The 15,937-nt window shown below is 38.8% G+C and overlaps 1 protein-coding gene across 1 annotated transcript; it reads right to left on the bottom strand.

Annotated features, from left to right (window-relative positions):
• Positions 1 to 2,445: 2,445 nt before the first annotated feature.
• Positions 2,446 to 8,743, bottom strand: LOC134610324 (ADP-ribosylation factor-like protein 5C). Its single transcript, XM_063453274.1, has 6 exons — positions 8,537 to 8,743; positions 5,800 to 5,860; positions 3,966 to 4,113; positions 3,179 to 3,262; positions 2,940 to 3,091; positions 2,446 to 2,583 (listed from the first exon to the last, which is right to left on the bottom strand). Exons 1-6 carry the CDS (start codon positions 8,580 to 8,582, stop codon positions 2,535 to 2,537), a joined length of 540 nt encoding a protein of 179 aa, XP_063309344.1. The 5' UTR covers positions 8,583 to 8,743; the 3' UTR covers positions 2,446 to 2,534.
• Between the last annotated feature and the right edge of the window lie 7,194 nt (positions 8,744 to 15,937).

The raw sequence follows: 15,937 nt of genomic DNA, 5'->3' as shown, positions 1-15,937 counted from the left end.
TAAAATGACCCCTTAGTTATTTTAATGCATTATAAAATGTATTCAAAAATAAGTAAAATACCTTCCATGCTTCTGTAAATGCACAACTCCTCTCAGTCCTCTAATTTATCCCCCAGGAGCAGTCCTACTCCTCAGATAAGCTTTGCACCATAAACATTGCATAGACTCAAACTTGTTATGGCACTTAAAGGGATAGTTTAACACTTTCACCTTTGTACTGAATTACAAGAATGAGATATGAGAAAGTGTCACCTCTCCCTTTTAACACAAACAACTAGCTACAAGTTGCGATAGCATTTAAAAAAAAAAAAAAATTAATTTGGTTTCTATATTCACAGTCAAGGCAAACTATTAGCACCTTACACACAGTACACATGAGTGCATGTGGTGATGTGCAAGAATTCTAAGACATTGTGGGGTGAAGCCTCTAAAACAGAATGCCAGCAGAGGCAAGTAAAGTTTTTACTAACCTGCGCTGCTCTGTTTACCCCAGTGAGGTAAAGGAACAAGGATCCATCCCCTCTCTGGAAGGGAAAGTTACTCTTTAAATACATCCAAATGAATTTGATTGGCGGAACAAAAAAAAAATTGATATTAAAATTAAAAACTGAACCAGTTTATAGCACTTTCCTTTTTCAAACATCTATGTCTGTACTAAGCATAACACAGAAGAAATGTTCATCCAGATGTGTAAATGAGAAACATATCCGTCACGTGGTGTTTATCATCACTTTGTTCATGTAGAATCAAAAATCTACCTCCAGTCTTATATTAAAAAAAATGAAATGTATATAACAGCACAGAAATATAAAAAAAAAATATTTAATGACGCCTTACTCATACCTATAGTGCAGACATTCCCAACACAGGCAGACACAGAAAGGCTTAATACTATAAAACACAAAGTCATTCCCTTGCCCCTCCTCACACTGTAGCACCAATAAAAGGTCTCTTGCAAAGTTTACCAAATCTCCATTTAAAGACAGCGAGATTCTGCTCATGATTAAGTTTGCTCATTTGAAAGAAAAGGGGGGTTGAAACCATCACATGTGAAAAAGAACAGTAATATGCTGATTGTTTAATAAAATATATATATATACACACACACACACACACATATATGTGTGTATATATAGTTTAAGCCTTTAACTTCAAGATTTGTAAAGAGTCACAACTTCATACTACATGGGTTTATTTATCAAACAGTAAATTCAGTCTCCAGCTATGCTGTTTTGGGATTTTGTTAGCACCATGATTATGAACCCAGTCTCCCCCTTAGATTCCGTATATTTGCAGTGAATTAGAGCACGGGTGCCCAAAAAGGTAAATCCTCCAGATGTTGTAGAACTACAACTACCATGATGCTTTGCATGTCTTTAGAATCCTAGATGTAGCAGTTTTAAAACATCTAGGATGCTACCTTTTGCGCACCCCTGCATTAGAGTATCTTTATTCTTGAAGACAAAGACATGTAGCAAGTTGTTGTACCTAAATACCCAATTGGATTGCACAGTCATGTCTGTAAGGATTACATTATTGAAGACTGGACAGGTTTGATCGAAGCATAATTTTTTTTTTTAAATTCATAAATACAACATTTTTCAGGGATGAAATATATATACATACATACATACATACTCACAGTACAAAATTCAGTATTTCTGAATCACATTCCTGACATGCAAACATTGCTCTGCTTCACAATTTGTCACAGGTCGTCAATAAATGGATTTTAAAAAAAGTGTAAAATATTTACATTATCACTCACTATACATTTTAAAACAAATATATAAAAAACCCTTCTATTTATTGTATTAGTAAAAAAAATAAAAAATGTTTGCAATCTTTTTGTAGGATAGATAAAGTTCGCAATCATAAGTTGACAAGAAGGAAGGGTGTGTGAGATTGAGGTAGGGATGGTTAGGGGGAAAAAAAAAAAAAAAAAAAAAACAGATGTGAGCAAATATGAGAGAGTATACCCATTTCATGTAGTTACACCTACATGAGCTAAAACTTAATACAGGTGCAAAAAAATTACTTCTTAGTATCCAGGGACTGAGATCGGTGTCACAAGTGACCAAAAAGTGAATCTCGAACGGTTTTGGCTGGCTGGAGTTGCAGGATCTACATAAAAAGGTCTTCAATTGCTTTCTACAGCTGGAACCTTGTAATTCCACAAAATATGATTTGGATGATTTCAATGTTGCATTCACAGATGCATAAATCAGAAATGTAACGTCTCTCCATCAAAGTTGGGGATAAGAACTTGGGAAGCATTAAACTGAGCGTGTCCAGGTATGTTTACAGTGTAGTAACCAAAGAGCTTCACCCAGGTCTGAAAATTCCACTCAAATAAAAAGTTTTTTTTTAAAAATGTAATAAAATTGTCCATATCAAAAAAGTTGTTTGTTTTTTGTTTTGCATTTTTTATAAAAAAAACCAAATATATATATATTTATAAATACAAAATTAAAATATAAAATGTACAAAAAAAGTGCTTCGCGCACAAAATAAATACAAAACTCGCACTATTGTCAGTTAGCAGTGACACGAGATTTCAACCAGTCCAATCCAGCTGGTAATCTGAATAAAAAAATAAAAAAACCATTAGAATTGTGATACTGATTTATTTTAAAGTATCAGACATTGCTTAGAGACTTGCATACACACACTTTGAGGTAGTAGCGTAAATATGGTGTTGTATATTTGTTTACAATCATTCGATTTCAGAGTTAGATCTGTCATTAACTTATATATCATGTATAACTCAAATATTCAACTATCAAGCCAACTATTGATTTACAGGTACAATAAAACAAATTTTGCATATAATAAAGTCGCAAACGGCAATACAAAATGTCTAAATATTCAAAAGTACAGAAATGTGTTTGTAATGTGGCAATTCTGAAAAACAAACAAACAAAAAAAACACAACTCACCCTTCTCCTGTAAGTGCGCAACAGCCCTGAATATGCCAGGCTCTGTCTTTAATGGCGCCAAGTGCCAACATCGATGAAATCTCTGAAGCAGTCATCGAGTTTTTCACATCCTGTTTATTGGCAAAGACAAGTACTGCTGCATCTCGTAGCTCCTGTGCCCAGGAAGAAAATGAGTTATTAATATATAACATTAGTGTATAGTTAGCTGTGAAGCCTAGAATAAAGAAAAAGCAACTCACCTCATGTGCCAACATTTTGTACAACTCTTCCCGAGTTTCTGGTAGTCTCTCTCTATCTGTGCTGTCAATCACCAGAATAACAAACTGAAAAAGACCATCAAGGCAGTCAGTGCGGTTTGTGCTTAGAACAAAATATTTCTTAGTAAGTTACATTTTAAAAAACAAAAAAAAAACATTTTTCGGTCTTAAGCATATTTATCCCACCAACAGGCAGTTTGGCATTGTATCGAGATAACAATCTAGGTTTTTGTAGTGGGATCAGCAGTCGCAAGCTTCAGCCTTACTCATTTTGAGTAAACAAATGCTATGCGTGTGTAGAAACATGAGTCGGACTATAAAACAGAATGGGCAGAAATATTTTGAACAGAAGTTTGCAGCGCTTAAGTTTGCGGGGTATAGAATTAAAAAAAGATTACCTAAAGTTCCATATTGAACTAAAAAGAAGGGTCAGACTTCCTTTATGAAAACACTTGGGCAAAGAAGAAAAATAGGAGGGGAAGAGTTAACACCCACGAAGTTTAGGAGGATGGTGGGATTGGAAAGGAGGGGGAAGTATATGTCAATATTTTACACTGAATACATCATGTATCTTTGTAATATATGATGTTTTGGGGGTTATTTAACCCCTTAAGGACACATGACATGTGTGACATGTCATGATTCCCTTTTATTCCAGAAGTTTGGTCCTTAAGGGGTTAAGGCAAGTTGAATATTTCTTAACAGGTTCACTTTAAGTTAAGAGATGTCTTCGTAGTGCAAAGAAAACAAGAAGACTGGTGGTACCCACCTCGGTGTTTGAGTAGTAACTGTTCCATGTTGCCCTGAGAGTTTCTTGTCCACCAATGTCCCACATCAGGAACTGTGTGTTCCTTATTACAATCTCCTCCACATTGCTGCCAATGGTTGGGGCAGTATGGACCACCTCATTCATTAAACTGAAGGATGGAGGAAGACACAGTCAGTGAAACGGCAACTGCTGGTTTACAAAACATATATCTTTGCATTTAAAAAGAGAGTATGTGAGACTTGAAAGGACAACAGTCGTCTCGAAACTATCTTTAATATAAACCTTGCATGAAGCATTGAAAAAACATGTACAGAACTTTAAAAAAAAAAAAGGAGGGAGAAACTCAGCCCTACCCCATAGTAAGGATCCTTCAACAATATACATCTAACTTAGTTCATACAGTGCTTGAAAACCGTCAGTTTGTTTCTATAGTTTTCCCGGTATTTGTGCAGGAAGTTCATGGGGGACTTTCTGTTTTCATGGTCTGACCCATGTTTATGGCTACATGGTCCAGTCATATACTAAAAAGTTAGAAATGCATTTCTCATTGTTTTACATATACTTCATTTCAAAACCAATCTATATCTCCCAAAAGGTAGAGACGCCTGGTGAGCTTAAATAAAATAATTTGTGAGTGTGTAAGAATGTGTAGGTGGCAGTCAATGTCTGTCATATCAGTGTGTGACTGTCAGTGAATGTGTGTGTGTCAAATAAGTGAGTGTCTGTCAGTGAGTATGTGTCACTGTCTGTGTGGAAAAGTGTGTCAGTGTCCTCTGTGTGCAACGATTATATTTTCATTTTGTGACATATTTTGAATTAATAGTTCATACACTCCTCCTTACAAACATAATATTCACGTTAAGTCATACTTCTTTTAAATTGATAACTTGGTAGGGTTTGGCAAGCTTATTAACAGTTTACACAGTCTGGAATTCTAAATAGAATCAAGATGGGCAATTGCCAAATAACCTTGAATAGTCAGAAGGAACTATAATGGTTTCATAGCTTAAACCTATAGTATAAAAACAACTGTATATATTAGTTTCTCTTTGTGTGTTTCCTTTATCTATAAGGCTATATACATTGTCAAACTGAGCCCTAATTAGTTAAAGATACATCATCGATCCATCAAAAATTCAATGTACAAAAATGTAAGAGTAGACTTAGAGACATTTGCAGGAAATAATGCCAAATTATTTATTCCTATACGTACCCCTTTCTGGCCAGTGACCAGGATTTAAATTATAGCTTTATTCTGATTGGGGATTATTTCAGCCAATCTTAATACGGTTTTGCAACAAAATTGGTCAGCTGAGCATTTTTCCTTAGTGTATAGCCCTGCCGCGCAATACTTTTAACAAGAAATCTAAAATGATTGCAGGAAATCCCATGATTTTTTACCTATATTTTTAGTTTGTACTAGCATGGTTCAAAATAAACAAAATTATAAGCCACTAATGACATTTTAGGAATTCTCAATATTCAGTCATGCCATGAACTACAAAATACAGGTAGTAACAGCGACATAAGTTTCTGAATGACATACCGCTCACCATAAACCATTGAAAATCCGTTTACAGCACATAAATACCATATAAAAGTTTAGCTACACAATAACACTACCTTGTATATGACCAGTTCTAATCACAGCAAGTTTCCCTTATTTATTTGTTTCATACATGTTTTCAATCAATATCGTCTATACATCCATCCTGTAATGGCCATATGTTAAACAGCTTCTTTGTCCTTTTAACATCAAGTGTTTGCTCCCCCCCACCCCTCATTGTAACCCTGGCCATCTGCTGGGGGTTGGGTGTGAAATTAAAATACTTACAATTGGTACAGGATGGTGGTCTTCCCGGCATTGTCCAATCCTACAATGATCACCTTATGCTCTGTAATAAAGAAAGGCCGTTAATCAGCATAATCTCAAGCACAGGCTGCAGAGTAGTACGAAAAGAACAGGAAAGGGCAAGGGTGTGAATTGGTTGTAAGAAGTAGGCACAAGCAAGCAATTGCTATAAAAACAAAATTTTACAAATTGAAAGAAAAAAAAAAAACAATACAATTCTTTAGACACAAACTGCTACAGGTAGCTACTGACAGATCCATCTTGAGTTTAAGTTCCAGAAAAATTAGGAAGCTAATTAAATATTACAACAAAATTCAAAATTCCAACTAGACCTCATCGTGCACCCCTAAGACAACAAGTGCCACGTTGACAATGAAAATCTAAACCATTTGAAGTATAATGCATAGTCGCTGATGACACTAGACCAAGTTTGCCACAATAGTGCCTTAGGCACTTGTTGTGACTGGGTAATGCACATGAGGATCACAATCCAACCGTAGATACCTATTTAAGCATGGGAGCAAACACAGCTAAATGTCTAAATCACAGAAAATTCACACTAATATTTACTAAGGTCCTGTATATTCATAGTAAAAAAAAAAAAAAAAAAATATGATGATTTCTAGTTTATGATACGTTATTTATTAGGATAATACAATAAAATGTGTACGGTTCATATTGTTATCTGCTCAAAAGAGATTGTCAACCGAGGACATTAAAATAAACACAACATTCAGTATTCTTCCACCAACACACAACTGGTGCATGCTCAACTAAGCATGCTTTCTTTGGGAAGAGTTGAAGACCTTAATCTTAAAAAAAACACAAACAAAAAAAACATTGGAAATTGGCTTTTCTGGTTTAGTTTAGTTCTACGTTGTTCCAAAGACAAATACTGTAAGACCCCCTCCCCCCCCCCAAAAAAAAATACTATATACTTCTACAGATTTAAATGCAAATGTGAGTCATAACTCATGTCAAGAGTTTAGCCGCACAAAGCACAGAGACCTGCCACAAAGGGTTACTAGCAAACATAGCTAACTTCCCTTCAGCGTTTCTAGTCTCTCTCTTGTTTGTACAGTCAGACAGATGTGGAGAAGAAGGAATGAGAAAAATGTCTGTATCTAGAACTAGGCATAGACCTGACCACAGTACAAAAAAAAAAACTGCTAAAGGCATGGGTGGCGCTACAATACAAACAACTGCTTAGGGGGCCCATCTGAGAATAAAGGGGAGAAATCTACAGATGCCCAGCACTGAATTACTGTATGCATTGTTACATTTAAATAGGGTCAGCTCCATTGAGAAGGGATCACAGTTTTCCCTGTACACTAGTTTTGTTTTGTTTTTTAAATCACTAAATACTTGTCTAGTGGTTGAAACTAAACAAGCAAAAATGTAAGAGGATTATCCACTAAAATAAAATTTGTGGGGAACTAAAAAAAAATAAAAATGCATTTGCAAATTGAAGGCCATAATAGTTTAAATAAATTTTACAAATTTTAAAAAACGCCCTATAACCAGTTTTTTTTTTATATAAATATGCTTGTGATTAACTTAAAACTTTGGAAAACAATAATAAAAGCCATGGAATTACAGATCCACTATAAATAACTGTAGACTAAACAACAACACCCTGGTATTAATATTAACAAAAACGATTGTATATCACAGGTTTACACATTTGTAAATAAATATCTACCATAGAAACTGACACAATGAATCTAGAACCTTATACAGTAAATACAAACACTCCACTATTTCCCTTCATTATACTTTCTCTTATTTAGTAAGCTCCACAGTTCGCTCAATTAATGGTTTAGTGAGTAAATCCCTAAGTGATTAAGTAAACCTTTAGCTTGTAGAATGCATGGATCACCATAAAGTCGTTTTGTTGCTTAGGAGGTCATAAAAAAAAAAAAAACTTAAAAGCCAAAACATTTTTTTTTTGCAAGAGAAGGTCTAATCTCTCCTTAAGCCTCATTCGTTCAAAAACCATCAGGGTTTCAATACAATTCACGCCCAGCTGTGTATGAAAAAAAACAAACAAAAAAAAAACAACAAAAACAAAACAACACCACACCACAGTCTAGAGGTGGAGTGGGGTCTATTCAGAGGAGAAAACAAAACGAACAAAAACTATTTGGGAGGGTGGGGGGAGGTGATACTACAAAAACAAAATTTCATTATGAACACACATAGAGCAGTATAGGGACATCTAGATATACTTATTGTGATCAAAGATTAACTTTAAAATAAATAAAAATTATTTTCTTCTATTAACCAACTATAGAATTATCCCAAGTTAGGGGAAACAGCCAGCCCTCTGATTAGGAATTATGGTAGACAATATCCAGTCTGGTCACAAATCCGCGCCCCCCCTTTTGTAGCTTACACCATGATGGCTATAGCTAACCTATTACCATTCCAGATGTTTGGCTAGAATTCTAAACACCTGGAGGGATGAAGCTCAGCATCACTGGGGCATTCTATGGGGACTTATTTATTAAAATCCGAATGATATAGAACTGAAATTAAAAACAAAACAAAAGTGATCTAACAATAGCTAAGCTGCTAGGGGAGTTGGATATATATTTTTTATTATTATTATTTTTCCTATTTTACAGTACATTTTCACCTTCGAATTCTAACTCGCTACAATTAGAATTTTAGTAAAAAATACCCCTAAAAACCAACTAAATCAAGTGCTGGTACTCACCCCGATTGCCGAAAATGCTCATAAGTTTAGCAAACAACTGTCCCATCGCCGACTGCCTTAATGTGGGATCCCGGGGGGGATGGATCAATGAGCCGTGCTGTGAGGGTAGGTGGGTAGGTAGGTAGGTAGGTTGCCCTCGGTGGTGACACAGTGCGGACACGGTGCGGTACGTTTCGCTCACTAGGTGCCAGTGGCTGCCAGTAGCCTTTAAAAATCAGTGACGTCAGGTCGGCTACGCCCCCCTCCCCGGCTGCCGAGTGATTCGGGGGGGACTCCCAGCCGTGACGTATGTCCTGGGGCGTCCGACCGAAACGCCCTTCTATGGGGCGTGACGTCAGATAGAGGAGGGATGGTGCAATCACAGTGTGAGCGTCACTGGCATGGGTGGAGGCTGCCCTCACGTTCAGTGCTTGTTTCCGTCTAGTAGTGAATAATAATGGCCTTCTTACATCATAGCTCTTAATTGGTTGACTCAGTAGTAAAGGCTGCTGGATGTGAAATATTACATGAATTATGCATGCCTCCTGCTTGTGGAGGTGGATATTGTGTTTTCCTGGGTACCTACCTACCTACCTAGTATGGTATGTATCCTGGGGAGGAAGGACATGTGTACTGTGATACCAAGTGTGACAACAAAGCTGGAACAAACCAACAAGGTCACAGAGTAGATACTGAATGTACAGAGCCTTAAATTATCTAATAGGAATGATACAGCACACTGAAACAAAGATACTTTGAGTTTTCGCAGTAGCTGCCCTGTTGTTATAAATTTAGAATCTTTATGGTGTGTTGGAATTCCAATAGTATTCCAACATTCTATCATACAGAAAAGGGTCGAAACATCCCTCTCTCACGGCGTTCTATGCTACCTATTAGACCATAATGTTACTAACCACTACAAGTCATGGTATACCCTCTAGGGGTAAATGTCTACTCGTTAGGCAAAACTTTCGCTTTTCAATGGCGAGTAGTAATTGTGAGCCCTGCCACCTTATTTTACTAAAATGCGTTGCAGTTTCACTGGTTGGGGGAAAAAAAGCCATTTATTTTATATTCACATTGCCACTGTGTACTGTAAAGAGAAAAAAAACCCATTTTATTGTATATTCACATTGCCAGTGTGTATTGTAAAGAGAGAGAAACCATTTTAGTGTATATTCACATTGCCAGTGTTTACTGTAAAGATGGAGAAGCCATTTTGCTGCATATACACTTAACCATTAGTTTCGTATGAAGAGAAACTTGTTTAACAAGGCGCTATGATTGATTGGCTTCCAAACCAGCCAATCACAGTACTCTGACAGAATATTCAAAGGAATATAGACACTGTCTGAAGGAAGTTATGCTAAAAAGCCAACCTGGGAGCTACCATAGTAAATATCAAGGATCTTTAAACGTCCCAACTTTTTTTTAGTAGAAGAGCAGCCCTACAGGGCACTTGGTAGATTGACGTGATAGTTTACACATGTTGGGGTTCACATGCTTGACGTGATGGGACAGTGATAACGAATTTCCAATCCCAACTTTAGACTTCTTTAGGCAATCAGACTTTCCTAAGTGTTTTCCCCACGTATACATATATGGAAACACTGATTTTTTTTAGCAGATAAAATGCAAACGAAGATTCCCAGGTGAAGCTAAAACTTTGATGTCGATTGAATGTAAAAAAGATGCTTCCTTTGATGAGAGAGACAGGAAACACAGTTTAATAGGGAAAACAAGTTCCACACTTGGACTCTAAGAAAACAATAGACCTCTTATGACCTGTCTCCTGGTATTGTCCCTTTTAAAGAACTAATTCCCTGCTCCCTGTGATCAATCACTCTGGATTTTTGCTGCCCTTGGCCAAGAAAAAGCTTATGCAAACCCCCAACCAAAATACGCTTTATCACACTTACACCTAAAATGCTTCACAGAAAGTGGTTCTCCAGGGTGGGGGTTTAACAATGTGCACTTAATTATACGTGTAGAAGAAACTGCACAATATACGTATATAAAAATAAATTGTTACAAATTGTTATAGTAGGCTATTAAACCCACTCCACTGCCTTCCATTATACAGGATGAAACCGTCCGATACCATATTTGAGATAGAATAACCCGCAGGAAGGTTTTAATATATGAGTATCACCAATGATAAATCAAACTATATCCATCCTCCCTAGACGCAGGCCTAAAAAGCTTAAAGGAGCAGTATATCGTTAGGAGTACAAATCTGTATTCCTATTACTATGGAGTCCCTCTCCTTAGTAGCCTTAGGTATCCAACCACCGGAGCAAAAAAATATATTTTTTTTAATTGAAGGAACACTATAGTCCTCAGACCCACTACAGCTTATTGTAGTAGTTCTGGTGTCTATATCATGTCCCTGCAGTGTTAGCACGGCCTTTTCAGAGTCAATTTCCTATTGAGTGAGAAACACCATAGCCATCTATTCACTAAGTACAGAGTTTACTTTAGAATTTTATTCCAATTACATTCTGCATCAATTTATGTCAATTTGGGAACTAAAATTCCTCTACGTCTGTATTCTCTATTGTGAAACTGTACTGAGTCCCTATTATTTTCAAATGGATCTTAGTGAGCGGTAAGATTAGTTTGAAAATAGCTACAGCCAGACACTAACAGAACTGCATCAAAATGTCCCTGCTATAAAAAAATAAAGAAATTCCTACAATAAAACATGCCAGGAGGGTGGATTTAGAGTTTGGTATTGTGACAGCGTGAGAGAGGTTAGGGAGAATGTCAGGCTTTGACTTAAATGACTACCGTCATCACATTTTCACTTTGCATTTGATTTTTTTTTTTTTTTAAACGATGTATACAGATTTTTGGGAGGAATTTTCACTTTTTATTGCCATGTTAGGTCAGACTGTACTGTTATCGTACCAACTGCTGCGCAACCTAACTTTCACACAGAGCAATCACAGCAGCAAAGTCAAGTTGAGCAGCAATTGTTCAGATAACAAAATAATCTGACCCAATATGGCTGCTCAGCCAGATAAAAAGTGATTTTCTTTAAAAAAAAACCCAACATATCTAATTTTAAAAAAATGTAAAGGATCACTATAACGTCAGGAAAACAAACTCATGTTTCTGACACTATATAACCTTTAGGCCGCCCCCACCCTCAGGGCCCCGCTTCCTTGGCGCTGAAGGGGTTAAAGTTACTTACTTTTATCAAGCGCCGGGCTCCCTCGCCGACGTCAGCTCCCAAGTGGACCGGAATGCGCATGAGCGGCAAGAGCCACGCGCATTCAAACAATTTCTCAATTCAGCGTCGCATTCGCATTCAGCGTCGCAGAAGCGCCTCTAGCGACTGTCAGGAAGTTTCTCTGAAACTGCTATGTTTACATCTGAAGGGTTAAAATCTGGGGGACCTGGCACCCAGACCACTTCATTGAGCTGAAGTGGTCTGGGTGACTATAGGGTCCCTTTAACCCCTTAAGGATTCCCTTTTATTCCAGAAGTTTGGTCCTTAAAGGGTTAAAAGAAAAAACTAATTTTATATATATATATATATATATATATATATATATATATATAATTTCATGTAATATACTTTTTCACAAAAATGTAAAGTGAAAATGTGATGACAGTTGTGGTTTAAGTGGATCTGTTTTTTTTATCACTGCAATTTGGTTCTTGTGATTGTAACAGTTAACCAAATGGCAGCTGGGTGGAATTGCAAATTTGTCTGAAAAAAACAACTTTTCATTAATAACAAAATGGATTTCTCGTAGCACTCAATTTAGACAACAAACAGTCATGCAGCTGCTGTTCAACACTTGAACTTGAACAGACCACGATAGTTTCAGAAGATGCATGGAAAGGTTGTGAGAAATGACATTGAACGGTTAGATGTACAAAAGTGCAGAATTGCTCCGTAAGGACTGTACGTTTTTAATTTATTTTTAATTTTTTTACTTTAATGCCATTGTATAATGAAGTTGATTTTACATATATAAATATTTTTTTTAAAAAATCTATTTATTATATTTCACTAAATGCTTTCTAAATCTGTACCTCAATGTTCATGTATTCATTTTAATACATGGCTACCGTATTTATCGGCGTATAACACGCACCGGCGTATAACACGCACCTCATTTTTAGAAAGAAATTCCAGGAAATTTCCCCCCTCCCATAGTATTCCCCCCCCTCATCCCATAGTATTCCCCCCTCATCCCATAGTGTTCCCCCCTCATCCCATAGTGTTCCCCCCCCTCCCATCCCATAGTATTCTCCCCCCTCCCTTCCCATAGTATTCTCCCCCCTCCCCTCCCATAGTATTCTCCCCCTCCCCTCCCATAGTATTCTCCCCCCCTCCCCTCCCATAGTATTCTCCCCCCCTCCCCTCCCATAGTATTCTCCCCCTCCCCTCCCATAGTATTCTCCCCCCCCTAGTATTCTCCCCCCCTCCCCTCCCATAGTATTCTCCCCCCCTCCCCTCCCATAGTGTACTTCCCCCCCTCTCCTCCCCCCATAGTGTACTTCCCCCCTCCCCTCCCATAGTGTACTTCCCCCTCCCCTCCCCTCCCATAGTGTACTTCCCCCCCTCCCCTCCCATAGTGTACTTCCCCCCCCCCTCCTCCCATAGTGTACTTCCCCCCCCCTCCTCCCATAGTGTACTTCCCCCCCCTCCCCTCCCATAGTGTACTTCCCCCCCCTCCCCTCCCATAGTGTACTCCCCCCCCCCCTCCCCTCCCATAGTGTACTTCCCCCCCCCCTCCCCTCCCATAGTGTACTTCCCCCTCCCATAGTGTACTTCCCCTCCCATAATTACTTACCTGTCCTGAAGCGTGGGCCGGCTTCACAGCTTGCACCGCGGTACAGGAACTTTAATTTCATGTTCCGGTTTCCGGCGGGACTGAAAGGAAGTGTGCACACTATTGTGCACACTTCCTTTCAGTCCCGCCGGAAACCGGAACATGAAATTAAAGTTCCTGTACCGCGGTGCAAGCTGTGAAGCCGGCCCACGCTTCAGGACAGGTAAGTAATTATGGGATATCGGCGTATAACACGCACCCACGATTTTTCCCCTATTTTCAGGGGGAAAAAGTGCGTGTTATACGCCGATAAATACGGTATTTAAAGGTCTGTTATAGGCTGGAAGCAACACCATTATCTAATGCATTAGAGCAAGCATATCAAACTCAAAGTCTAGCTCGGGCCACATAAAAAAGGTTTAAGTTTATGTGGGCCGCAAAAAAACGAAACCTTAAGTTTTCATCGAAACGTAGGTTTATTTTGAAAAGTACAGTATAAAAAAAAAACAAACAAACAGCATCCCCCTCTACTAAATCCCAGACCCCCCCACTAAACCACAACAACCCCCTCTACTTAATCCCCGTCCCCCCTCTACTAAATCTCAGTCCCCCTCCATATACTAAATCCCAGTCCCCCCCTCTACTAAATCCCAGCACCTCCCTCTAGCCAACAAGCAGACTCCACTCACATTGCTGCTGCCAGTATGTGACTCCGGAGTCCGGCCTCTGGTATACCCCAAATGGCACTGTCCATACCCTGTGCCAAATCTGATCCTCCCACTACTTCTTGAAACCCTGTGAAGGTGGAGCATGTCGATGTCATGTCGGAATGTGACGTGGCGTTTCGTGTCTCCATGCACCTCTTGGTACTTTACTGTCCAATCGCAGCCAATGCAACACTGACCAACACACACTCACTGACACACACACACTCACTGACAGACACACTCACTGACAGACAGACACACACAGACACTGACAGACACACACACACTCACAAACAGACACTCACAGACACTGACAGACACACACACTCACTGACAGACACACAGACTGACACACAGACACACTCACTGACAGACACACAGACACTCACTGACAGACACACACACAAACACACTCACTGACAGACACACACACACATTTACACACACTGACCGACACACACACACACATTTACACACACTGACCGACACACACACACACACATACACACATTTACACATTCTTGCACATACATAATTTTCTTTATTGCTCCCTACCTTTTGGAGCCGATGTGGGGCCTCTCCCTGGGGTCCAGTGGGGATCTTCTATCTGCTCCCTCTCACAGTTTAGTGATGTCGGATGATGACGTCATATTCTGGCAACCGGCTTCACTAGAGACGGCGCACGCGAGGGAGCAGGGAGGAGCAGGACCACTGAGCCCCCTTGCTGGCCCTCCTCCCCGGCCAGGTAAGTTTTAGCAGAGTAGGCACCTGCAATGTGGGGAAAGCAGGTGCCTACTCTGCTTTAACACTAAGCATGTACTCGCGGCTCGCGGGGCCGCAAGGATGCCCATTGTGGGCCGCGAGTTTGACATGCTTGCATTAGAGGGATGACAAAGTTAAAAAAGAAAAAAAAATAGAACAGAAAATAAAAATAAATCAAAAGATACTTTGAACGGTTGAGATTCAGCTGCTAATACACAACAAGCTGAAGCAACAGGCAGAACTTTCGCAGACAAAGAATTTGTCCACCTAAAAAGAGCTTCTCATTCTGGTCTGTGGAGGGCTATTTCCTAATCCCATAAATTCCTGTCCAAAAGTTAGTACTATATAGACTAAAATATACGAAAAAGTCCAAACTTGGTTATTTTTCCTACCATTGTGTCACAGTGAAAATCCCTGTTGAACATGGGTGACTTGATTGAATGTAGGTGACTTGGTTAATATCTTTGATGAATATCTGAATTAAGTGTTCCCATGAAGATTGGTAACGCAATCATTTTTACCACTCTTGGTGAGTTCCTATAAAGAATCTCTGACATGATGTTGAAGGGTTAATCTTTGGCAAGGTTTCACAAAAAGCCCTTTACTAAACTTTCCATTTAATAAACATATATACACATGCCTACAAATCACTCCGAATAATAGCAGCTCACCTGAATTTGGCATGCTAATTTTAAAGGTTTCGTAACAATAAAATGGGCGGTGTCCTCTGGATTCTCCATATCTATAAATATAGTAACTCTCTTCCTCATCTGTCTGCTTACTAGAAATTCCCTGCTCTGTAGGGGAATTCTACAAGTTTATGTCTCTTGATACTACTGGAAGCCTCTGTCTGACTAATGGCATTGCATTGTCCTGTATAACGCACTAATACCATTGTCCTGTATAACGCACTAATACCAAAAGAGTTTATTTTTTCAGTCTTTTGTAAAACCATAGCTTTTATTTGACCCTTGAACTTTTATTATTTATTATATAATTTATGTCTGCCAGTGACCTAATTAAAAATTGGAACCCCCGGGGGGCGGAGCAAGCCACTGAACGAAGCAGTCGCACATGTCAGGAGCTCCTGAGAGAGATTTGATTTTTTGCAGCCTAATTGCTACTAAAACGCCTTTGACCCCCTTGCAAACTATAAGATCACA

Source organism: Pelobates fuscus, chromosome 5 (genome assembly GCF_036172605.1).
Source record: "Pelobates fuscus isolate aPelFus1 chromosome 5, aPelFus1.pri, whole genome shotgun sequence".
NCBI lineage: Eukaryota > Metazoa > Chordata > Amphibia > Anura > Pelobatidae > Pelobates > Pelobates fuscus.
The sequence above is the reverse complement of the archived record's forward strand: the minus strand, read 5'-3'. Positions and strand labels throughout refer to the sequence as shown.